The sequence below is a fragment of the Onychostruthus taczanowskii genome, unplaced genomic scaffold, assembly GCF_017590055.1.
Source record: "Onychostruthus taczanowskii isolate IOZ18803 unplaced genomic scaffold, ASM1759005v1 scaffold51, whole genome shotgun sequence".
NCBI lineage: Eukaryota > Metazoa > Chordata > Aves > Passeriformes > Passeridae > Onychostruthus > Onychostruthus taczanowskii.
Window position 1 is genome coordinate 3,755,435 of NW_024502680.1, and position 22,894 is coordinate 3,778,328.

The 22,894-nt window shown below is 54.7% G+C and overlaps 4 protein-coding genes across 10 annotated transcripts in view; 2 read left to right on the top strand and 2 right to left on the bottom strand.

Annotated features, from left to right (window-relative positions):
- Positions 1 to 17: 17 nt before the first annotated feature.
- KLHL30 (kelch like family member 30) lies at positions 18 to 3,867 on the top strand. 4 transcript variants are annotated; one of them, XM_041416311.1, is made up of 9 exons: positions 20 to 242; positions 382 to 811; positions 929 to 1,225; positions 1,307 to 1,475; positions 1,667 to 1,753; positions 1,975 to 2,130; positions 2,237 to 2,425; positions 2,958 to 3,103; positions 3,422 to 3,867. In XM_041416311.1, exons 2-9 carry the CDS (start codon positions 452 to 454, stop codon positions 3,671 to 3,673), a joined length of 1,656 nt encoding a protein of 551 aa, XP_041272245.1. In that variant the 5' UTR covers positions 20 to 242; positions 382 to 451; the 3' UTR covers positions 3,674 to 3,867. The 4 variants fall into 4 exon arrangements, with proteins under 4 accessions (XP_041272246.1, XP_041272245.1, XP_041272243.1 ...); XM_041416312.1 differs by having other exon boundaries at positions 18 to 242; positions 382 to 1,225; positions 2,996 to 3,103; positions 3,422 to 3,563; XM_041416309.1 differs by having other exon boundaries at positions 382 to 1,225.
- A 538-nt stretch (positions 3,868 to 4,405) lies between these two features.
- On the top strand, positions 4,406 to 6,151 carry LOC121342073 (erythroferrone-like). Its single transcript, XM_041416182.1, has 6 exons — positions 4,406 to 4,724; positions 4,834 to 5,006; positions 5,100 to 5,208; positions 5,280 to 5,370; positions 5,463 to 5,541; positions 5,909 to 6,151. The coding sequence occupies exons 1-6, from the start codon at positions 4,406 to 4,408 to the stop codon at positions 6,149 to 6,151; spliced, it is 1,014 nt and encodes a 337-aa protein (XP_041272116.1).
- A 2,003-nt stretch (positions 6,152 to 8,154) lies between these two features.
- Positions 8,155 to 19,506, bottom strand: LOC121342167 (ILK associated serine/threonine phosphatase). The gene is made up of 12 exons (XM_041416375.1): positions 19,384 to 19,506; positions 18,744 to 18,809; positions 18,299 to 18,355; positions 17,400 to 17,525; positions 16,437 to 16,563; positions 15,518 to 15,624; positions 14,954 to 15,047; positions 13,108 to 13,195; positions 11,768 to 11,889; positions 9,934 to 10,053; positions 8,565 to 8,646; positions 8,155 to 8,391 (listed from the first exon to the last, which is right to left on the bottom strand). Exons 1-12 carry the CDS (start codon positions 19,424 to 19,426, stop codon positions 8,251 to 8,253), a joined length of 1,173 nt encoding a protein of 390 aa, XP_041272309.1. The 5' UTR covers positions 19,427 to 19,506; the 3' UTR covers positions 8,155 to 8,250.
- A 143-nt stretch (positions 19,507 to 19,649) lies between these two features.
- Positions 19,650 to 22,894, bottom strand: part of KIF1A (kinesin family member 1A) — a 36,035-nt gene continuing 32,790 nt past the window's right edge. For all 4 annotated transcript variants that reach the window (XM_041416206.1, XM_041416205.1, XM_041416204.1 and 1 more), the window contains one exon: positions 19,650 to 22,493. In XM_041416206.1, coding sequence (XP_041272140.1) covers positions 22,451 to 22,493 — 43 coding nt within the window. In that variant the 3' untranslated portion in view covers positions 19,650 to 22,450. The remainder of the gene's footprint in view (positions 22,494 to 22,894) is intronic.

A 22,894-nucleotide genomic window follows, 5' to 3' on the forward strand; every position in this document is an offset into this window, starting at 1 on the left:
CCCGTGCGGTGCCTTTAAGAGCAGGGAGCAGTGTCCAGGTGCCGCCTAAAAATAGCGGGTGCCCCTCGTCCCGGCTGATCCCGCGTCATGTGGCGTGTCCCTGCCCAGCGCGGGGACCGCGGTCCCTTCCTTCCCGGGGAGCACTGCTGAGAGCAGCAGCGACCGCGCCGAGAGGGCTCAAATCACCCCGAGAATCATCCCCAAAAAGCCGGTCGCCGCCCCGGCAGGGCAGCTGCGGCGTGGTGAGGAGAAAACGCTGCCAGCTGTGGGAGGGGGGTGTGGGCAGCGCTTGTGCAGCCGCCGCCGTCCGTGACTCGGGCGCTGGGAAGGCGGGAGGATGTCGCGGCAGGGAGACGGGGAGACAGCGTCGCCTTTTCCTAGCAGGGACACCCTCGCCTCCCGCTGCTCGGGCACTGCCCGCCTGCCAGGCCCCACGGCCATCGCCGGCACCATGGTGAGGAACATGGACGACTTTGACTTCTGCCTGCCTTCGCACGCCCAGGGCGTGCTGGAGGGGCTGCAGCAGTTCCGCACCAACCCCAAACTGGCCGACGTGACGCTGGTGGCGGGCGGGCGGGAGTTTCCCTGCCACCGAGGCGTCCTGGCCCTCTGCAGCCACTACTTCTACGCCATGTTCTCGGGTGACTTTGCTGAGAGCATCGCAGCGCGGGTGGAGCTGAAGGAAGTAGACCCCAGTGCGCTGGAGATGCTGCTCGATTTTGCCTACACGGGAAAGGTCACCATCAACCAGGGCAACGTGGAGGGGCTGATGAGGACCTCCAGCCAGCTCCACTTCCCTGCCATCCAGAAGGTCTGCAGCCGCTACCTCCGGCAGCAGATGGATGCCACCAACTGCCTAGGTATCTGTGAGTTTGGTGAGAGCCACGGCTGCCCTGAGGTCTCCTCCAAGGCCTGGTCTTTCTTGCAGGAGAACTTTGAAGCCGTCTCTCTTCAGGAGGAGTTCCTGCAGCTCTCCAAGGAGAGGCTGGCTGTCTACCTCTCCAATGACCAGCTGCAGGTGCAGGAGGAGCGGAGCCTGGTTGAGGCTGTACTGCGCTGGGTACGCCACGACCCGGGATCCCGAGCCCAGTTCCTGCCGGAGCTGCTGGAGCTGACCCACCTTGTCTCGCTGCCTGACCAGTACCTGCAGAACCTCCTTGCCACTGAGCCTCTCGTTCGTGACTCAGATGCCAGCAAGGCCCTCGTCGCCCGATCCCGCACCATGGTGGGTACCCCCTTCCCCTAAATGCCACTTCCTGAGCCAGGAAGGAGGAGCCTGACGGTTCTGTCCTGGCCTCTTCATCAGGGGCAGAGTGGCACCAGTGCCCTGGAGAATCCCCCCACCCCACCACAGAAGCTGGAGGAGGTGCTGGTGGTGGTTGGTGGCCATGTGCTGGAGGATGGTGAGGATGAGGAGAGGGGGCTGGAAATGCCAGCTGCCACCAGGAACTTTGCCTTCTACAACCCCAAAAGCAGTAAGTGCCCCCCACTTCCTCCAGCTCCCTCCATCATAATTGACCATCTGTCTACCCTGAAGACACCTCTTGCCAAACTAGTGTCAGTTTAGAGAGACACTGGTTGGGTTGGGATGGGCTTGAAACAGGGGTGGCTTAAAAGGTGCCATCGCTGGCTGTGGGGTTCATTGCTTGGCTCTGCTGGGTTTCAGGGCGATGGATGGCTCTGCCCGACTTCCCTGATTACAACAAATGGGGCTTTTCCCTGGTGGCTCTGAACAACGATGTGTACGTCACAGGTCAGTGCCAGGGCTGCTGGTGCAGGGTGGGGGCTTCAAGGAGCAGGGATGGAGGACAGGGACAATGACATGAGCATGAGGCACTGGTGTGGGGCCAGAGGCTCCTCTCTGAGCAAAATCCTCTCCTTACTCTCTGCTTGGGCAAATCTGGCCACGGGCAAGGAATACCCAGGGACAGCCGCACTTGGAGAGGGTGTCCCAGCTGAGCTGTCTCTCTCTAGGTGGCTCCCGGGGGTCCCAGAATGACACGTGGTCAACGACGCAGGCCTGGTGCTTCTGCCCCAGGGACGGGGTCTGGCAGCCCATCGCTTCCATGCTGAGAGCCCGGACGAACCACACCAGCGCCGTCCTCAACGGTGAGATCTACGTCATCGGGGGTAAGGCTGCAAAGGGCCTGGGGGTGCTGCTGGGCTGGGGGTCCGTGGGTGCCCCCATGGGTGCCCCAGAGCAGCAGGGTGGCTGCAGTGTCCTGTCACCCCGCAGGGACAACAGTGGACGTGGTGGAGGTGGAGCGCTACGACCCGTACAACAAGAGCTGGTGTGCCATCAGCCCGGCCCTCAAGTACGTGAGCAATTTCGCAGCTGCCAGCTGCTTGGGCAAACTCTACCTGGTGGGCTCCTGCGCCGTCAAGTACAACGCGCTCACTCTGCAGTGCTACAACCCCGTTCAAGGTGAGAGCTGAGCCTGCTGCCACACCCCACCGGTGCTGTCCCTGGGAGAGGGACTGAGGGGGACCCCCAGGCAGGCGACAGCCCTGGACTGCCAGGCACGGTCCTGTGGGATGTGAGCAGGTGCTGACAGGGTGTGGTGGTGGCTGTGGTCCAGGAGCACCGGGCTCTTAGCAGCACAGACCGAGTCACTGATGTCTGACACAGCCCAGAGCTGAGCTTTGGTGGAGTGGAATCTCTGGGGCAGTGGGATGGGGAGGCTGCCTGCCTTAGGGAGAAACTAACCCCCTGTGACAATGCCACCTTCTCAAGTAGACTATTTCCCATCCCACAGCACCACACAAACCACATCCCCACCCCCCGCTATTTTTTATGCAAGATCCTCGACTGGGATGGGGACTGTGGTGCCCGTCTGCCTGGCTGGTCTGCCTCCTCCCTTCCAAATTCCCCCTGAAATAGCAATGCTTTTTTCAGCGACTGGCAGCTGCATGGAGAGCCAGGGGTGGGGTGCACTGCTAATGGCTGCTCCTTGCAGATCTGTGGAGTGTGATCACTTCTCCCTTCATCCCCAAGTACCTCTCAGCCCCACGCTGTGCCACTCTGCGCGGGCTCATCTACCTCATTGGGGATAACACCAAGAAGGTCCATGTGTACAACCCAGAGGCCAACATCTGGCAGAAGGTGGGATGTGGGACCAGGCATGATCAGCCTCCCAGGGATATGGGGATGGTGTTCCCAGCTGCTTCCCCTCAGTGCCAGCACCCCCCTCTCCCTCCTACCCACTCATCCCTTGGTTCTTTTAACTCCTGCAGAGCTGAGGATGCCCCATTCCCTCCTCCCCTGCTCCCTATCACACACGCATGAGGCACCAGAGGCCCCCAAACCCCACAGAAAGGAAAGATGGGGTAGGGAGACACATCTGGTGGGTCACTGCCCTCTGTGGTGGGAGTAGGAGGTCACCAAGGAGTCCCTGCACATCTCACCCCGTCCCTCACACAGGTGCAGCTCCTACACACACTGCATGAGAACGGTGGGATGGTGGCACTGGGTGACCGGCTCTTTGTCACCGGTGGCCACTGGAAGGGCATGGACGGGGACTACCGAGTAGAAATGGAGGTGTATGACTGCACCAAGGACCTCTGGATGCGCGAGGGCTCCCTGCCCTGTCTCTGGCTCTTCCACAGCTCCTCCTCCATCTTCATGGACACCTCCAAATGGACAGAACCTTTCCAGGGTGACCATGGGTGGTAGGAGACCCTCAGTGATGCCTGTCACCCCATGCAGCCATGGTCCCCTTTTTTCTGCTGCCTGTTCAGAGTGGTGAGTGGGAAGAGGAAAGCCCTGTGCCAGGCTGGCTGGGGCGTCAGGAGCATGTTCTCCCCCACCACTGCAGGGAAAAGGCTTTTCCTTATAAACACGCTTTGGTTAATGCTCTCTTCTTTTCATTTGTGGGTTTGTGGTTTTTTTAGAACTGCGTCCCCCCCCCCCCCCCAACCCTAAAGATTTTAGGGTATTTCAAGTCCTCCCAAAGTGTGGTTCATCCCATCAAAGCCTGACATTGCTGCTTGGGGGCAGCAGCCTGGTTTCTCTCCTGGGACACGCAGCACGCACCCCAGGGAAGTGATCCATGGCCATGGTGAAGCAGCTGGCACCTGGTTGATTCCCTGCCGGTGCGCTGACTCCCGCCCCAGCCCCGTCTCTGGCGGTACCGGTGGCAGAGGGATGGGCGAGCACAAGATGAGGCTTCCCCGCCGGCTGGGCCCACAGCCAGCACCGCTGGACGGCTCAGCTGTTTCCCCTCCGTTTGTTCGGTGTTCTCGAAGCGTTTCAAACGCGCGGCGCCGAGGAGCCCGCGGGGCGGGGCGGGCACGTCCCGCTGCAGGCTCCGCTCGGCCCACGGGAGCTTTTCCCGGCGGGCGGTGCCCGAGGGCAGAGCCCAGCAGCGAGGCGGGGCCGGGGCCGCCCTCCCGTAGCGGCGGCGGGATGCGGCTGCCGGAGCTGTGCCTGGCGCTTCTCTACGCCGCCGGCAGCGGCAGCGGCACCGAACCGCCGCGGGCAGCCCGGGAGCGGCCGCTGGCCCCGGGACGTGGGGAGCCCGGGGCGGCCCGCGTGGACCCCCGGCAGGCGTGGATGCTGCTGGCCGGGAGCCCCGGGAGGGGCAGCGGCGATCGGGGCCGCGGCGGCTCCGGGGCTCACTCGGCACCAGCGGGCCCCGGCTCGCCGGGAAGAACAAGCGCGGGTGCCGCGCCGAGCGGGGCCGGGCCCGAGGAGCTGCTGAGGGAGCTGCAGCTCCTGCTCAGAGGTACCGGGGTGGGGACAGCACGACAAGGCGAAGCAGGGCTGGGCAGCAGAGCCAGGAAAAGTGATGGTTCCCTTCCTAACGTCAGACTCCGGGGGGGGTTCGGGGTCAGGCACGGCAAAGATGTGCAGGACAGCTGGGGAAGGGCGTAAGGAGGAGGAAAGCAGCAAAGGCAGCCCCCAGGCCGGGGCCCAGCGTCGTGTGGAAGCAGCCTTCCATTGCCAAACGCGAGAGGACATCGCTGTGGAGCAGAGGACGTGGCAGGAGCTGGGGCTGTTCTACATTGTGAGTGCCCAGCCTGCCCCTTTTCCCCGTCTGCAGGGGCACCTGCCCTGGCACAGGGACTCCTCCTCTAACTCGAGCCGTTCCCTATGCCAGCCTGAGAAGGAGAGGATGTTCCACCGTGGCCCAGGGCTGAACCTGACCAGCGGGCAGTACACAGCCCCCCTTGCAGGATACTACACCTTCAGCACCACGCTGCACATCGGTGAGCCCTCGCACAGCCCCGCGGCCCTGCCGGGCCAGGCTGGGATGGCCTCACCCCCTGCTCTGTCCCAGCGCGCAGGGAGCTGCGGAGAAAGAGGCAGGGATGCCGAGGGAGCCGCCTGCGGGTGCTGGTCTGTGTGCAGTCCTGCTGCCAGCACAACAGGTATGGCCAGGGCCGGGGAGGGGGCTAGTAGCCCAGCATCGCTGGGAAAGGAGGGGCCTGCTCCTCCCGCTACTGCCCTTGCTCTTCTACAGCCATCTGGAGAGCGTATCCCGGCTGGAGAGCAGCGGGGACCTTTTCACCATCTCTGTCACAGGCACCCTTTACCTGCAGGTGAGTGGGGCCAGCTCCACTGGGACAGTGCTGGGCAGGAAGGCCCAGGGCTGGGCATCAGGTCTGCCTCAGGTGACCTCCAAGCCCCAAAACCAGTCAGGGCAGAGCTCTGCTGGGGCACTATGGCACAGACAAAGGCCTGTGCTGCTCTTTTCCCAGAAGGAAGGGTAGGGGCAGCTCCTCCAGCTCTTGTTGCTGTGTGCAGGGGAGAGCTCTCTCCTTGGCCCTGCCAGGCCATGCCTGGAGCCCAGGGGAGGTGTCCTGGCCCTGCTAATCCCTCTCTCCCCCAGGCTGGGCAGTATGCCTCTGTTTTTGTGGACAACACGGCAGGCTCTCCCCTCACCGTTCAAAGTGGCTCCGATTTCAGTGCTGTGCTGCTGGGAGTGTGAAGAGGCTGAACCATGCTGAACCTGTGCCAGGAGCAGCCAGACCCTTCCCTCTGCTCAGCACCAAGCCTAAGGAAGACCATTTGCTCATGCAGGAGACTGCAGTCTGGTCCGATACTGCTCGTGCTGCAGAACCAGCTGAAGATGGACAAAAGATCATGAAGAAGATGATGATAACAATAAAGCAGCCTGAGCAGGACCTAAAGGCATTCACTTTTATCTAAAGGCTAGGCCTAGAAGTTTATCTTGGAAAACACTGCTGACTGGTAGCAGATGGCTGCCTAGGGCTCAGCTCCCACCGTGCCTGCTACAAAAGCCCACATGTCCAATTTTTGCCCTTAGTGGACTTCCCTTCCCTGCCCAGACTCCCTCTCAGCAGCCCAGGCCAGATCATGCATTGCTTTAGCTCCCTCAGAGTGTGAGCAGAGGGTTTGCTGGCAGGAGCCAACATCCTTCGCGCTGATCATCAAAGCAAAGTCCCAACAACGCCGCACGTTGGATCGAAGCAAATTCCTGCCCTGTGACTCTCCAGAGCAGGCACTCCCTGCCTGTGGCACAGGGCCTGGCTGTGGCAGCCCAGATAGAGCCCAGCTCTTTGCTCTGGCTGTGATAGCTGCCTGGGCTCAGCAGGGCCGCCGGCCTACGTGACGGAGCCGGGGCTGCAGCAGAAGCACCGGGAAGGCTGAGCGTTGGATTTCCGAGTAGCACTTGGTGCTGGGTAAGTGGTGCCAGCAACTCTGCAAGATAGCCTGAGCTAACAGCCCCACCTTCTCCCAGGGGTGTCCCTGGCCCTGCCTGCCCTTCTCCAAGGGCTGCATCTCCTTGAGGAGCCTGGTGAAGGAGCTGTTAATGCAGTAGTTTAGGTAGGGGTGTTTGGGTCTGGAAAAGGGGGGAGGCTGAGAAGGGAAAGAAAGTTACCTTTCTGAAATTTGCCATCACTGTTTATTTTGCCACAAACAGAAGCAACTCCATGCTACTCTGTCTGGGCTCTCCAAATTTGCCTTTCAAGAGTAGAAACAGGAGAGTGTGCTGCTAACAAGGCATTCCCTGTCAGCTCATCCTGCACTGCAGCCTTACATCAAAATACACAGGAATGGCTAGGGGCAGAACAAGCTGGCAGAGGACCAGCACTACCCAAAATCTGTGCCAGAAAGAGCCACTTCCTTCCTCAGTGCTTTGCAGGGGATGCAGAGAGTCAGTGTGCACCCCCAGACCAAACCCATTAAGTGTACTCACTACTGCTGGAGCAGAAATAGAAGGTGGTCAAGCCACCTGTCCCAAACAGGACAGCCATCATGTGCTCCAGCAAACAACTCAGGGGCTGGGACCAAGTCCCAAAGTTCCAGGGATACAGAAAACAGAAAGGAGGCAGGGAAGCCTCACTGCCCTGCACAAAACAGCAGGCACCACCCTGCCCTTGCCCCCCTCCCCAGGGACTACAGCTGTGCCTCATCAGAGCAAAGAGGCAACCACAATGCACACCCCTCAGCCCACCTCCCTCCCTGCCCCCTCACACACAGGGTGGGAAATCGAAACTTCAGGGCTTAGGTAGCTGAATCCATTTAGCTTTCACTCTTGTCATTTGGTCTTAGGCCAGATTTTCTCTGGAAAACAGCACACTGACTGCAGCAACAGCTGGTAGAGGCACTGAGACAGGATGAGACACCAGACACTAATTAGTACCTAAAACCTGAGATGCCTTCTCCTCAGATAGCACAGACAAGCACAGAGCCCGCCTGCAGCTCAGCTGCCTTTTCACCAAGTCCATTTGATAAAAACACTTCTTCCAAAAAACATCAGGAGCAAACTCCAGCCGCTTTTTCCATAGCAGCATTATGGTACAACTACAACATGTTCTGCAAGGACAGGGCAGGTATGCTGCTGCTCTGCAAGGGGTGTTTGTGTCCCTCAGCTGCAGGCAACCTCACAGCCCAGCTTCAGAGTCAGATTTCCCACCCAGTGTGAAGAGGACAGCCCACACCACATCCCAAGCTGGTGGCCTGGAGCACCTCACAGTCTGGCACAGCCTGTCAGAGTCCTGCAACTCCAGACTCTTGCAGGGCCTTGCACACAGCTCAAGGATGTGGACAGCAGAACAGAATATGCAAATTCAAACAGCTGGCAGAGCTCATGCCCCCAGACGCCTCCTGCTAGCACCCCTGCCAAATGCATTCACCGCCTTCGCCACGACATTCAACCCTAGCACTAAGTGAGCTAAACCTGTTAGAAAAAAAACCATCTTTATTTACACTGCAGAGCATCCAGCAGGAGCCACCCTCCCCCAGGCACACAGGCATGCACAGAGCCCAGCCCAGCCCGCCCCTCAGTGCTCTATCCGGACCAGCATGACGGTGACGTTGTCGGCCGAGCCGCGCTGCACCGCCTTGCTGGCCAGCCTGTTACACGCGGCCTCGTAGCGCGCGTCTGCCTCCAGCCTCCCTTCTCTCGTCTGGATGTTCTTGTCCTGTTGGGACACAGCAATTTCACTGCTCCCACCAAAGGTAGGATTGTGTTTTCCAAGCACTGGGAAGCAAAATAAATGCACGCGACCCAGGGAATAACAGAGGACACTGTGGCAGAAGTCCATTTCGTGCCCCCTGCACTGACAAACCCAGCCCCCAGGCCACTTCTCCTCACCTCCAGGCAGGACACAATGAAGTTCACAGCTTCTTCTGGTGTAAAGACTTTAAAGAGGCCATCACACGCTATCAGAATGAACCTGGAAATCAAGTGGAGACAGATCCCAAGGCTGAATTTTTGGCTCCTCAGCTACAACAAAATCACTCCAATCTATTTTATGAACCTCCATGCTTGGATGCAAAGGGAAGATGCTGTAAAAGCTCATCTGAAAATCCCTTGGGACCTACCGTTCGTGGCAATTCAAAATACAGGACAAAGAGTCAGGCAACCAATGTAAGACCTTGATCAGGACATCCTGGCTGTGCTACAACACTAGCAAGATCATATATGATCCTGGTCAAATATTCCATTTTTTCTCTAAGAACTGCTTCTTTCCTTTGAGTCCTTTTTATTAATGTATTTTCCCTGTGAAGCAGCTAATGCAAGGAAATAGAGAAACAAGGCTGAACCCCTCATGTACATCACTTTACATTTCTACACTCCCGAGGTATGTTGTAATTTAAATATGCAAATTCAAAAGCAAATCACATGACAACAGTGAGCAGAAAACTCTGACACTAAATATTGCCACAGGCTGCAGAAGGTTAAGGAGATGCAAAGCTCAAGGCAAGGGCAGCACCCCCCTTAGGATGGGGAGACAGCCTGCTGTGCACTCCTGCCTGCACAGGGAATTTAATTAACCAGGAGCCCTAACCAGAGTCAGCAGGACAAGGAAAACTACAACAAACCTACAGAAGTGGTCAGTCTGCACATGCCTCTGAAGACATCATTTCAGTGCATGATACTCAAGAGTATCTTTAGAAATATTTTAGTGGATCACTTGATATGGAACTCTAATCCCAGAAAAAGCAGCAGTACTGGGTTACACTCACCTCTGAGAGTCTGCAGAGCCATACTGACACAAAAGCTCACTGCAATTTGTCGTTGCCAATCATACCATGGAAAAGTATCTCAAATCTTCAAATATCACAGCTGAATGCAAAAGTATTTATTGGCACCACAGCTGCTAAAAACAACTCCTAGACAGAATGGAGACCCAAGAACTCAAGTCTCAACTCCCTGCCTGAACACTGTTTGTGATTAAGTTTGTGATCTTAATCAGAGCAAACACCTAAGGCTTGTGTATGCTATTGCTATGAGGCTGGTTCCTCCAAGAGGAGCCTTCACAGCATCTTGGCAGAGCAGCACGTTATCCCACTGCTCTCATAAGGAACAGAAGCAGAGAGACAGCAGCAGTAAGAGCATCCATCCTCTGATTCTGTGGGGATCAGTCTGAAGTGCCTTGGCTCTCACAGCAGAGCAAGCAGGGTTGTGCAGCTTCTGCTGAGCTGGGACAGAGAACCCCCCGTGCAAGGGCACACTTTACCTGTCATTGTGTGTGAGTTGGCAGCGTTTGATGTCTGGCACAGAGATCACACCACAGCGCTTGTACTGGCCATCCCCAATGGAGCGGGAAACCTCCAGCACTCCCAGGACTCTCCCGTCCCTGCACAAGGAAAGAAAGCACTCAGAGCTCTCCCCACGTGTACATTTCACTGCACTGCCTGATGGGGACATCGTGCACCCGTCTGCTTGTACAAATAATGACCCACTTCCCCAGCAAGTTCAAATATTCCCTTGAAAGTCTCCTTCCCTTTCTGTATGTTTGTGTGAAGCTGTGGGAAACAAGTGGAGGAGGAGCAAATGAAGTCAGGAGACTTCAAGGCAGTTTTCTGTCACCCTGCCCTAACTCAAGTCCTGCTTAGCCTAGCAAACTGGGACAGTAAAATTATACGTGAGCTTAACTCCCGGTGGCATAGTTTGAATAGAGATTATTTTTTGGCAAGATATCCAGCAAGCTGCTCTTCACTAGAAGCACAGAGTGGCAGAGGCAAGAGGTCTGAGTCAGCAGCCCCTCCTGTGTCCTGTGTGAGGACACCAAGCCCTACAGCCTGGCCCAGCTGCAGGCAGTTCCCAGAGTGACAAACACGGCATGTTCAGCTCCTGATCACTTGGCCTTTAGTAACCACTGATTGCAGCAAGCAGTTTCTGTGAAACCTACATGACAGCACCCCTTAGCAAACACCTCTGGGCTGTCAAGCTTTTCTAACTAACCAGGCTCCCTAGAGAAACAGCTTCCCACACTTCACCTTTCCAACAATCAAGCATCTTCTCCCCAAAAAGGCTCTTCTGTGCCCTCTGAGAATACACAAAGCTCATTCATCTCGTAGTCCAAGCAGCCCCGCTTGAGATAAAAGCAAGAAGCAAGGCATGTCACAGAGAAGAGATCTGACACTCACACACTTTGTGGCTTATCTCTTGGGCCCAAAATATTGAACTGCAAGCAATGGGAGAGGCTGCCAGGCAGTCAGGGACCAGTTCTGAAAGGAGCTAACAGACACTGGGCCATCTCTTTGCCATGTGCAAAGAGAGATCAGTGCTGAGTGTAAGTGGCAGCATGTGCTCCCCAGAGATAAGGGGAACAAAGTGCTCCAGACACAGCAGCATAACAGAACTGAGCCCACCCCTCTCCACCCTGGGTGCATTTTGCTTCCACAGGCATGAAGATACTTCAGCTGCACTGAATCCCCTCTTTGTGAAGATGCCACTAAATTAAGAAACAGCCTTCAAAGAAGAGAGAGAACCTAGCCACGGAAATAAGACTCAGCTGTTGTGTTTGGCACCCACTCCCCACACAGCCATGAACTCCTTTTTGCACAGGAACATTAAGATAATCACATTTTGGCTCCAGAAAACTCCCTTCCAATGCAGAGAGCCTCAGTGCATCAGCTAACGCCAGGGGAGCAACACCAATGGACACTGAGGGCTTTTTGTGCTCTCTCAAACCATGCCCCCTCTCAGAGGACAAGGACAGAGGAGTCATGCTGCGAGGAAATGAGTTCTGTTCAGCACCACAGTGTGCAGAAAGCAGTAACTTCCTCAACAATCCAATCCAGCTCCATAGGTCCAAATCTGTGGGTGAAGCTTAAGCATGCCTATGCTGGTATCCCACTGCCAGGCTTTCACATGGGTCCTGCCCTGGCCACTGCAAGGCTCTGGGAACCACCAACTGCAGTAACTGAATCCTTACAGGCCTCAGGCAGCAACAGGTCCTCTCAACTAAGATGCATACTGGGCTGAGGGAGCTTCAGAACCCCAATGCTCAGGCCCCAGATCAGGCTAGGGTTTAGACCAGCTCATTCTCACCCTCAGGGACTCACCTGACGTTTCCCCCAGCTTTCTGTATCCGCATCCTCTCCTCATACTGGGTGGGGTTGTGCTCCTTGCTGAGGCTTAGGGCTGTGTGCTTCTGACTCTCCTCATTGTAACGACACAGAATCGCCTGTGCTGACAAGAGACCACCATCAAACAACACCACAGCTGCAGCACCAGCTTCTAGAGAGCCCCAAACTGCAGTGAGTGGTGCTACACCAGGCCAGTGACTGGTGGCCAGGGGTGTTTCTCCGGGCTCATTCCTAGGCAGGAGGTGCTGCTCCTGCTTTTATCAGTAATCTGGATGCAAGAGTTGAATGCAGCATTATTAAGTTTGCTGATGATACCAAATTAGGAATGCTGTGGACTCTCTGGAGGGACCAGAGGCCTTGCAGAGGGATCTGCACAGATGCACCATGGGACAGTGCCTTTGGCACAGAATTGCTGAGTGCCCGTGCTGGGTTCTGCACCCAGGGTGGAGCAATGCTGAGCACGAGGGTGGGCTGGGAGAGGAGGGGCTGGGGAGCAGCCCTCTGGAAGGGTCTGGGGCTGCTGGGTGCAGCAGCTCAGCAGGAACCGTCGCCAGGAGGGCAGCGGCATCCTGGGGCACCCACACAGCGTGGGCAGCGGGTCAGGAGAGGGGCTGGCCTGGCTGTGCTCAGCACTGGGGCGCCTCACCCTGAGCGCTGCAGCCTTGGAGATGGTGGGAAGGGGCCTGAGCGTGTCCATGAGAGGAGAACCACGCTGGGGCTGGGGCTGGAGGGACCTGGGAGCAGCCTGAGGGCTCTGGGTTTGTCTGCTTTGGAGAGAAGGAGGCTGAGGGACAGCCTCATCCCCCTCTGCAGCTTCCTGAGGAGGGGCATGGAGAGGGAAGTGCTGATCTCATGGGAATGCTGCTCTCAAAGCAGGGCCAGGGGAGGTTCAGGCTGGACGTGAGGAAGTGTTTCTTTATAGAGCATATAATCAAATACTGCAGCAGGCTTCCTGGAGAGGTGGTTGGTGCCCCAGACTGTCAGTGTTTAAGAGGCATTTGAGCAGTGGTGTAACTTTAGGGCAGCCCTGAGCTGGTCAAAGCAGTTGGACCAGATGATTGTCATAGGTTCCTTCCAGCTGAAATATTCACATATTCTCTTCTTGATACTGTGAGATATTTAGCACCATCAAGAGAGAGCTTTCACACACCACTGTTTTACCCTATGGGAGACAACACAGAAGTACTCTGTATCCACCCAAAACAAGATGCTTTGTAGGAAGAATTGAGTAGCTCATGACAACTCAGACATCCCAAACAAACCCACAAAGCTCTGGGCAGGAAGAAGATGCCACCAGTGCTCTCCATTCTGCTTACCCGGCTGTCCCCGAGGTTGGCTATGTAGAGAATATTGTCAACAGCTAAGACACAAGTAGCTGTGGAGCCATCCTTCCACGCTGGCTTCCTGAAGGGAACAAAAACGAGATTACCAAAGGGGAAAAACAACACTTAAGAAGTTACAGAGTGTTCTTGGGGACTCAAAGCAGTGTCCTGTGCCAACACACAGCAATCAGGCAGCACAAGCCCACAGCAGCTGCCTGCTAGCAGCTCAGGGTGGTGATAAACAGCAAATTGGACAAGGACAGAGGAACTACACAGGCTACAGATTTTTGAATGCACAGCCAATGCCCAGCTGGTGTAAATACTGCCAACCACAGCTCCCACACCAACTCTTCCTCACACTCAGCTCCCAGGAAACCTCGTGTGTGAGCAGAACAGGCTCAGCCCTGATGGCTGCCCAAAAGCTACAGCATCATGGGCAAACAGGCACCCCACACTCCTCCTTGGGAAGCTTCTTTGCAGCAAAACTCTGCAGCAGAACTTCCTCATTTTTTGCTTACATTTTCCTTCCTTTTTTCACAGTAATCCTGCTTTCTCTCCACCTCAGCCCTCACCACTCCACCTCAGCAGCAGCAGCACCACTGGCTCTGTTGCTCTCCTCCTGTTTCACCTCCTGTAGTTAAGCTTTTATCTCTAGAGCTCTAGGTAAAATGAGAAGCATTTCTCAGATTACAGCTGCCAGACTAGTCCTGTCCACAAAACAGCTTGGCTATGATGCCATTCTTCACTGAAACTAGCTTTGAGAGACTAATTTCTAGACAAATTTCCCCCAGTTTTTCCTTACTTTGAAGGTGTGGCTGCATGAACATGATTCATTTCAATCAACAGAGCTATTGCTAGCAATCCTTCGTCAGAAGTCATGTTTCTGACCAGAGGCTGGTTTGAGAAAGACACTACTGACAGCTCTTGACAGACTCAAGAAAGCATCCTCCTTTTGCCAGGTCAAACTTGTTGTTCTGATTAGGCTTAAGAGACTGAGCCAGTTTGTAATTTACTTAAAACTGAAAATTTTCAGGGAATCAAATGCATCAACAGTCTCTCCATCTGTGAGAGAGGTGTCAACGTGAAACAGAACAGTAAAAAACCCAAACCAAATGTGTGTAAAGGATTGGTAACAAAGTGACTGTGTTTGAAATGCAATCTCTGTCTTCCCTAGTCCACATTTGGTGCGTCAGTTCAGCAGAGACTGAGAGAAGGGTGCTTGGCACTCCACACCCAGCTGCAAGGCAGCCTGGCATTTACCCCACAGAGGGACACTCTTCATCAACATCTGTTTTCTAAAGAGTTGAAGAAAGCAAGATGTAAATTTACATTGGCAGACATAGGTCTTTCAACACTGGGCATTAAAAGCTACTTCAGGGATGTGTTCCAGCCTGACAAGCAGAGCTCTAAAGAAAGCTTAGTGTCCCCTACAGAGCCCCTCCTGCCACACACTGATGTCATCAGGAGAGAGATCCCACCTCAGGCAGTACAGGACAAGTCCCTTCAGCAACATGGCAAGTCTTTAAAAAGAAAGCAAACAATCCTGTCAAGGACAGAGGTGGTCCTTAGACCTGTTTTGCTTCCTTCCTTTGGAGAAACGTTTTAGTCTGAGGGATCCTATAGACCACTGACCACAGAGTAAGAGTGGAACATGCCATGATCTAGTTCTAGTTCTAGCAAGCACTCAGCTGGCAGAGTCACAGCCTGGCACAGTGGAGCTGTGTGGAGTTTTGCCAAAGCACAGGAATGACACGAGTAAGGTTTCCTCTGTCCTGCTCACAACTCAGACCTCAGAGATGCACACTAAGAAATACAAATGAAAGAAAGCATTTGCACTTACTGGCTGGATGCCTGCTTTAGGAACTCCTCATCTGTATGTTTGAAGGTGTCCAAAAGGCATCTCTTCACAGTTTTTTCCACGCTGGCTACCTCACCTGTCAGACAGAGAAAACAGCAATTAAGCTCCAAGTAAAACATATCTGATCTATCCTAGTCTGTCTCTTTGCTCATCCAACATTCAGTCAGGCAGTGCATCTCTTGAACTCTGCAGAGCAGCTGGGGCACATCCTGGGCTTACCCTACCAGAAATCCATGCAGTAGTGTATGTGGAGAGTTTATGACATACATCTCTCCACCACAGGAGTATTTTCACACTTGATGTGGCACTGCCAAAACTGGCAACAGCACATCCAACACTTGTTTTATGAGTCACAACTGGCTACTTGCACCCTTGTGCCAAAAAGGCTTCCAGCCCTCTTCCCCAGCAGACACAGCAGTCTTGCAAGCCCTCTGGGAATAAGGGATGGGTACTGTAGGACTACACCCAAACAGATCAGTTTCCCTATCCACTGCCAAGGCAGAAAAGGTGATGGTTCTCCTACAGCCCTTTTTCCACTCCTCTCACCTTTAGGAAATTTCTTTATCAGGTTTTGGTGCAGATTCTGCGCTGCAAATTTGGAGGCTCGGACTCCCCCGTGGCCATCAAAAACAGCGAAGTACGAGACACGTGTGCTGTGAGGGAACAAAAGGTAGCACAAGGAGGCTGAGAAAGGCCACTAGCCAGGGAATGGGATCAAGTACATCCCTCTCCAAACCACCCTGCCCTGTGTCAGCCAGACCAAAAATCCTGCACTCCAAGGCACAAAAGGCAGCAGGTCTCTGAGCTCATATATTCAGCATTTGCGTGGTTTACATCTAAATGAGCTGAGAAGTTTCTTGTAATTTTTCACGCCTCAAGAAAATGAAGGGCTAAAGGGTTTATAGACCTCAACTTGGCATCAAAGCAAATTAACATTTTACCTCAAGGACACTGCAACTCTCCAGCATTACAGACATCAGTCTAGCCAATCCTACAGTACCTGCCATGCCTGAGCTTCTTCCAACTATGCTACAGAGAAAAGACTTGGATCTCTCAGAACACAAACCTCTATGGGACAGTACTAGTTCAGAAGCTAAATCCAGTATCAGGGTGATGCTTGGAAACATTATTTTAATTTCACACACCCACTTACATTTGGGTAATACAGGATCAACACCCAGAGTCATCAGGCCCTCATGGTGCTCATAAAGTCAGTGACTGAATCCACTAAGCGGCCCTCAAAGGGAGGTGTTTGTACACACCAGCCCTGTGAGTTGCCTGGGAGCACAGCTGGCTGATGCTTCACCCCAGGTCTCCCAATAACAAGCCCAAACCACGCACCACAAGAGAGGCAGACAAGAGCATCAGCTGTTGAAAGCAAAAATGATCATCCCATGGGCTTAGCTGAAGCCAGCTGGAGCTCCCTCACCCCCAGGATGGCTGTTCTGGCACTGGGGCCACTTACATTTGGGAGGGCAGAGGCCGGCACTCCTCGGTGATGTCGTTTAAGATGACGTGCGCATCCTGCATGTCTTCTCTCTCGCCTTTTCTCTCTGCCACATAACCCTTCAGTCCAAGAATGCCCACTGATCCTAAAGGGGAACAAAGCAGACACACACATGCAAATCACACTCCTCTGTCTCCTCAGCTCAGGCTAAAAACCAGGAAGTTCTCAGCTTTCAGAGCCCTGTCCTGCAACAAAACATCCAGCGTCTGCTGCCGAGCAGGACGTGTTTGCTCTGTAACATGGGTTTTCGTGTGCCCCCAAGGTCAGCAGCACTAAAAGCAGCCTGCCCTCATTTTAGCAGGCAGCTGTAGCCAAGCAGGACTGCTGGGCACTGGATGGGACTCTTGCCAAACAGGGACAGGGGACAGGGTGGGCAGGGGAAGCACGTGGCACTGAACCTGCAGCTCAATAAAGCACAGCTTTAAAGAGTGCCCTAAGGACAGGAAATCCAGGTCTGATGCTCCCAGGACATGTCCTTTCCTTTGCACCCCTGAACACCCCTTACTCCCAAAGCTGCAACATGGCACACAGGCACTGAAGCCAAAGGCCCTGTGTGCAAGAAGCCTGTCTCTCCCCAGCTCTGGCATCCTTAGCAGCCAGCAGAGATTTGTGGAGGTGGCAAAAGAAAGTGGTGTGGATCTAGCCTTGCAGAGGGTGCACTCCCCATCCCCCTCTTGGCAGCACAAGGTGCTTGCTGCCCAGCTCCTGCTGCTCCAGCAGGCACAGAAAGAAGGCCCAGGTGAAGGAGACAGAGCCAGGAAGCTCAAGGAGCTTGCAGAGACCCCTGCAGCAGTTTGCTTCCTACAAGAGGATGAAAAGGCAAGCAGACTGAAGAACCAAAGTTTAGCTTTGTTCTGGACTTACTCAGCCCAACGCCAAAAGTACAAATTGAGTACATTTGTTTTCAAATTGTCTGAAAACCTTTACAAACTTTCTTTTCCACAAGTTCTTCCCTGCCATTCTTCTCTTCCTCCTCCTCCAAGGACTTTCTCTTCTGTCCTTTCTCTTGGCTCTCTGCTGATGAGACTTGCTTAGTAGCACTGGAGGCTGAAAGAAAGCAAAAATGCAGGTGGCTCAAGTGTGCCAGGACTGTTTTACTTGCACAAACTCAGCAGCAAGTCCTTTTATACCAAAGCACACTCAGGGGTGCAGGCTCACACACTTACACAGCATTAAGTGACCACAGTTACTACTGAACAACCCACGGGTCTTATTCCTTAGCAACCAGGTTTTTTTTTTTGTTGTTTTTTTTTTTTTTAAGTTAATTGCTCAGGAAGTTAACACTACAGGCTGGAACATTTCTACATTATTATTATTATTATTCTCTCTCATTTCTGCCCACAGAAATGCAAAGGAACTTATTTTATTATTCTGAACATTAATATTTTTTAGAAGGTTCAGAAGAAGGCTACAAATTAAAGCTAGCAAGCAAAACCTGATGTTAGAACTCTGGCTTTCTCCTTCTGGAGATTCAGGCTCCTGTGGGTATAAGGAATTATCTCAGCTCCTCCCAGGTGACAGCAAGCACATGGAGAAAGCCTTGCCAGAGCAGCAGCCAGGGCACTTCCCCTCCCAAAGCAGGGAGCTTTCAGACAGAGCACCAGGGTCCCCAGAAGACAGGAATGCACTTCTGGGAACAGGCCTAATTTTAAGATTCAGGATCCTGATTTAAACAATTGGGGCACAAATCGCCATGAAAGGTGTCAGCTAATCTGGACTGGAGAAATAAGCACCAGGTTAACTTGCTGTGTGTCCAACACAACAGGCTGCACTGGGGGCTTCTCCCAGAGGGGTGGCTCAGCAGGGACACAGCTCCTTACCTGGGTCACCACTGCTGGCTGGTGGGAGACCATCAAAGAGCAAAGAGCCTTCTTTTCCTGGAGCACAAGACGACAAAACCAATCAAATACCTTTGTTCCTTTCAGGGAATAAAGCTTTGCCTATGTCTCTCCTGAGGTGAAGAAATTATGTCAGTTTAACAAAGAGAGCCAAATTTCTACTTCCACTACTAGTCAAGCAAATCCAGGCTTTGCATTTGCTCCAGGGAACGTTTTTAAGGAATGAATTAATATATGTGGAACATCTATAACATCCTGGCTGTAAAAAACCAAACAGGATGCAGCTGGTCTGCATGCCAGCACTGATAACCCCACTGTCTTTATTCTGTCTAACAAAGCACAGGATTCACACACATTTCATCTGAAAGAGATGCTGATGCAGGAAACACAAAAAACCAAACTAACGGTAGGAACAGAGCACCCATACCTGAGTCAGCACTGCTGGATGGTGGGAGATCATCAAACAGCAGAGGCCCTTTTTGGGCATCTTTCCCTGCAAGGCACCAGGGCAGAGTGAGGAACCAGTGCGGGCACTGCTGGGGGGAGTTGCTCTGAAAGGAATGTCCCCAGCCAGCACACGCGTGGGAAACCAGGAGAGCCCCACTTCCATCTGTAATTTTAGCAGCTGCTACACAAGCGAAATAACCACCTGCCTGGGGCTGAGGTGAACTTTTGTCTTGAAAACTGTTTTTTGGGTTTGTTTTTGGTTTTTTTTGTTTTTTTTTTTTTTTTTTTTTTTTTTAAACCCCCCCTTTTTTTTTTTGCTAGCAACCCACTAAGCTCAGCAGCACAGCGAGAGCAAGGCTCCAACACGGTCTAACCCGCAGGGAGCTGCAGTTCACACAGAGCATGCAAAAACATGGTCTAAACTGCAGCGCGGCGAGTCCCAGAGCAAAACAGAACCACAAAACCCACCAAGCCCGGCAGTTTCTCCGTGGGTTTCTACCCCGTCCCCTCACCCTCCCCCGTGCCCCTCAGGCTCGCCGTGGCGGCGGCCCGGCTGCGCGCGGAGCCACGCTGCCCACAGCCGAGCCGCAGCAGGCCGCCCGAGCGGGTCGCGGCCTCACCCGCGGCGGCGCCGGGCTCGGGCAGGTCCCCGAACAGATCCATCGCCGCCGCCGGCCCAATCCGCACCCGCGGAGGGCCGGAAACGGGCCCGCGCCCCGGCGGCAGCGGAAGGACGGTGCTGGCCCCGCCCACGACAGCACGTGCCCACCTTCTCCACCAATCGCAAGCCGAGTTGCGCTGTCAGTCAGCGCCGTGGCCCCGCCCCTTTCCCCGCCGTGCTGAGCAGCTCCGCGAGAGGGCGCCCCGGCAGCGGCGGTGGCGCTGCCCGCCCTCAGCTCCGCTGCCGCCCCGTCCCTGCTGCCACCCGCCAGCCCCGGAGAGGACGCTGAGCGCACGGGAATTGCGTTAAATGCGACATTTATTTCAGAACCGAACAAGCCTCACGTGCGCACGGACGGCCAGGACCCGCAGTACTGCCCCCCCTGGCACACGGCAGGGAGCGCCGGCGGGAACCGGAGAGCGGGGAGCGCGGCCTCACTCCTCCTGCGGCCCCAGCCCGCCCGCCGATGCCCGCCTGCCTTCCGTGCCACCCGCTGCCCTGTGCAGTTTCCCTTCCGGTTGGGCTTATGGTCGTGCTTGAACCTCCGGTGTGCATTCCTTGCCGAGGGGATGGGGCCAGCGCCGTGGCGGTGCCGGTCGGAGGGCGGGTGTGCCGCATCCGGCGGGGAGCTCCGGCTCCCTCGGCTCCCACCTCCAGCCGAGCCGTCTGCTCTGCAGGTTTGCTGGCCTCAGGCGTGGTTCGGCTCTGGCTGGAGGATGCCCTTCAGCTGGCTGCGTCTTGTCTGTGGCACAGGCAGCACCACACAGCCCTGGCCAGTGAACCCGTGTCTGGTCCCTGACAGACACTGGTCCCGTCTCTGCCAGAAGCTGCCTCCATTCTGGAAGAGCCTCCCCTCAGGTACTCCCTGTTTCTCCACCCTGAGCCCCTTACAGTGAAATTCGGGATGGTACCAACTAGTCCTTGCTCAGAGCATGGGAGCCAGGATGTTGCAGCCCGGGCCCCTGCATTGCCCCAGCTCAGCCTCTCTGTGCCTCCAGGCTGGCACCTCTTCATACGGAAAGGGCACAAGTCGGCCTTCAGGTCTGAAAGGATCACAGAGCGGAAAATAGCCCAGTTTGCTGGGCAGGTTGTCCTGGGGAGCTGGGCTGAGAGGAGCAGCCCCACTGCAGATTTGGGCTGTAGTAATGGGGTAAGATGCCCAAGGAGCTGTGGCAAGGCCAGGCAGAACCAGCATGTGCTCAAGAAGAATCCCCAAACTCTTTCTGTAACCTGAAACCCAAGCTAAAGGGTGCCTGATATGCAGCAAGGGGGCCAGTGCAAGCCTCTACTCCTCTGCCACGTCCCTGCCTATCCGTGCCCCCCACAACACGAGTATAACGAGAAGACAGCACCACGTCCCACACACACACACCCACACACACACACACACACACCCCACGGACAGTGCAGGGAGGTGTGGCAGAGCCAAGGCGCAGCTGTGCTGGACGAGAGACAGCAGAGCTGGGGGTGCCTGGGAGATGCACGGAGGAAGATGCTCAGCTTCCAGCACGGAGCTGTGCCAGATGCTGCTGGCCACTTGGGAAGCCCTGAACAAAAACATCTAGTCATGGTTGAGAGATGGGAGGAGAGAGAGAGAGCTGCTGCTGGAGGAGGTGGGAAGCAGTGATGGCTGGAGGAAGAAGGTCTTTTCAGCAAAAACACCTCCGATGAAGGAAGCCCCCAGATTAACATGCTGATGGAGGCAGGGTGGGGGAAGTGGGTGCTCACTTCTGCAGCAGAGGAAGAGTGAGAAAACACCAGCTAGAACAGAAAAAAGAAGCCCCGTCCCCACCCTGACACCCTTTGATCTGCTTTGAGTTCGTCATCCTGCTGGGAGAAGAAGGGATGTGCAAGCCCTTTTGGGAAAGGGCAAGAAGGATCCTGTAGGGTGGGATAGTCATTCCTAGTCGTGGCTCCTGGGGACTTTTCCCATTCCATCTGAGCCTCCACACTCCCTGCAGGGTTGGGATCCTTGGCATCCTGCCCTAAGAGTGGGAAATCCCTTTAGATGAGACACCTGGGGGTCCCAGGCTGGGATAAGGGAGGTGGCCCAAGTGCTTTTGGTTGGAAAGGGTAGCCCAGCATGGGGTGACAGACAGAGCCATACCCAGAGCTCTCCTTTTCCCTCCAGTAGGACCAAGCTCCAAAGTGCAGTGACCCACGTGCAGGGACAGGGGTGCCCTGGCCGGCTGAGACTGTGGGCTCCTCCCTTCCAGAGGTAGATGGGACAGGTAGGAATTGCCTTCTTTGGGAAGACATGGTGGGCTGTCTGGCCACTGCTCAGGGGAAAAGTAGTTTAAGCTGTAGGGGAAGGCAAAGCAAATAGTTGGGGAAGGGCATTGGGTGAGGGTGAGAGCTGCGCTGCTGCCAGGCACAAGCCAGGGGTGTCCTGGGAAGGCATCTCTGAAACCCAGGCCCAGCACCAAGGCTCTCCCCTGCCTGGGGGAGGCATTGGCTGGGGGCCAGGACTCAACTTAGGGGATTTTTGTGACGTAAATAGAAATAAATACTTTATAAATATAATCTTAAAGTACTGACACCTGATCTTACTCTGCTGTCTCTTGCAGAAACACCGGTAAATTAGGGAAACCCCACATCTAAATTACCACTTTCCCTTTGCCTGAGGGCAATTCCTCCTGCTCTCCCAGCTCTGAGCTTTACTGCATTCCCATCTCTCTAGATCAAAGACCAGCTTTTAGCCAAAACCACCCTTCTCACTCCCTCCCCTCTGATAGGGACCTTTTTTGGAGCGTTTGATGGTGTGATATGAAGGTCACCCATGGAGGGACAGGCAGAAGATGGCACGTGCACAAGGAATCCTGCCCAGGCGGGTCCAGGCTTTTGCAGCTACAAACAGAAGTGAGTTTCCCCTGTGAAGCTGTGAATCAAGACAGATCCTTCCATGGAGCAGAGAGCTGGGGCAGCAGATGGTGTGAAAGATCAGATATTAACATGGGGAGTCTTCAGACAGAATCAGCTATCTTGATCCTGTTGGCAGACGGATGAGGTGGAGGGTGTTTTTCAGGTTAGATTCTCATCTGGGCTGTTCTCCTTCTGGACAGCTTGGATCTGATTTGGAAAACAAGGGACAAAAGTTGTTTAAAAATGTGGACAAGGAGAGGTGTGGACTCCCAGGTTCAGTGTCCAGGCTGATATTTGAATCCAGACAGCTGGAGGGACATAGAATTAAAGTCTCTTTAGCCAGAGCACACAGATTTCTGTGCATTTATTCCTATTCCCTTAGTCCTGCCACTTGAGGTGATCTCAAGAAGTCCATGGGATGGTCTTGTTGAGGAATGAAGACATTTAGTGCAGGTAGCTTGGTGTGCAGCTGCACATTTGAGCTGCAGGGGTGGCAGCCTGAGGCCAGAGCCTGTGAACTGCACATCGTTTGCATAACAAAGGGCACAGGGACCTGCGGCACAGCCAGGTGAAGGACACTGCCAGAGTGCCCTTAGACTAAAGGGGTG

What these genes read in the sequence shown, in the direction of transcription:
- LOC121342073 (XM_041416182.1), top strand. Translation starts at nt 4,406, where the DNA reads ATGCGGCTGCCGGAGCTGTGCCTGGCGCTTCTCTACGCCGCCGGCAGC. An exon ending in CAGCACCACGCTGCACATCG is followed by an intron (nt 5,209 to 5,279) that starts GTGAGCCCTCGC and finishes GCTCTGTCCCAG; the next exon opens with CGCGCAGGGAGCTGCGGAGA. An exon ending in TCCTGCTGCCAGCACAACAG is followed by an intron (nt 5,371 to 5,462) that starts GTATGGCCAGGG and finishes GCTCTTCTACAG; the next exon opens with CCATCTGGAGAGCGTATCCC.
- LOC121342167 (XM_041416375.1), bottom strand. Translation starts at nt 19,426, where the DNA reads ATGGATCTGTTCGGGGACCTGCCCGAGCCCGGCGCCGCCGCGG. An exon ending in ATCCAGCAGTGCTGACTCAG is followed by an intron (nt 18,356 to 18,743) that starts GTATGGGTGCTC and finishes CTTGTGCTCCAG; the next exon opens with GAAAAGAAGGCTCTTTGCTC. An exon ending in GGAAAAGAAAGTTTGTAAAG is followed by an intron (nt 16,564 to 17,399) that starts GTTTTCAGACAA and finishes GTTCCCCTTTAG; the next exon opens with GATCAGTGGGCATTCTTGGA.
- KLHL30 (XM_041416309.1), top strand. Translation starts at nt 452, where the DNA reads ATGGTGAGGAACATGGACGACTTTGACTTCTGCCTGCCTTCGCACGCC. An exon ending in CAACGATGTGTACGTCACAG is followed by an intron (nt 1,754 to 1,974) that starts GTCAGTGCCAGG and finishes GTCTCTCTCTAG; the next exon opens with GTGGCTCCCGGGGGTCCCAG. An exon ending in GTGCTACAACCCCGTTCAAG is followed by an intron (nt 2,426 to 2,957) that starts GTGAGAGCTGAG and finishes TGCTCCTTGCAG; the next exon opens with ATCTGTGGAGTGTGATCACT.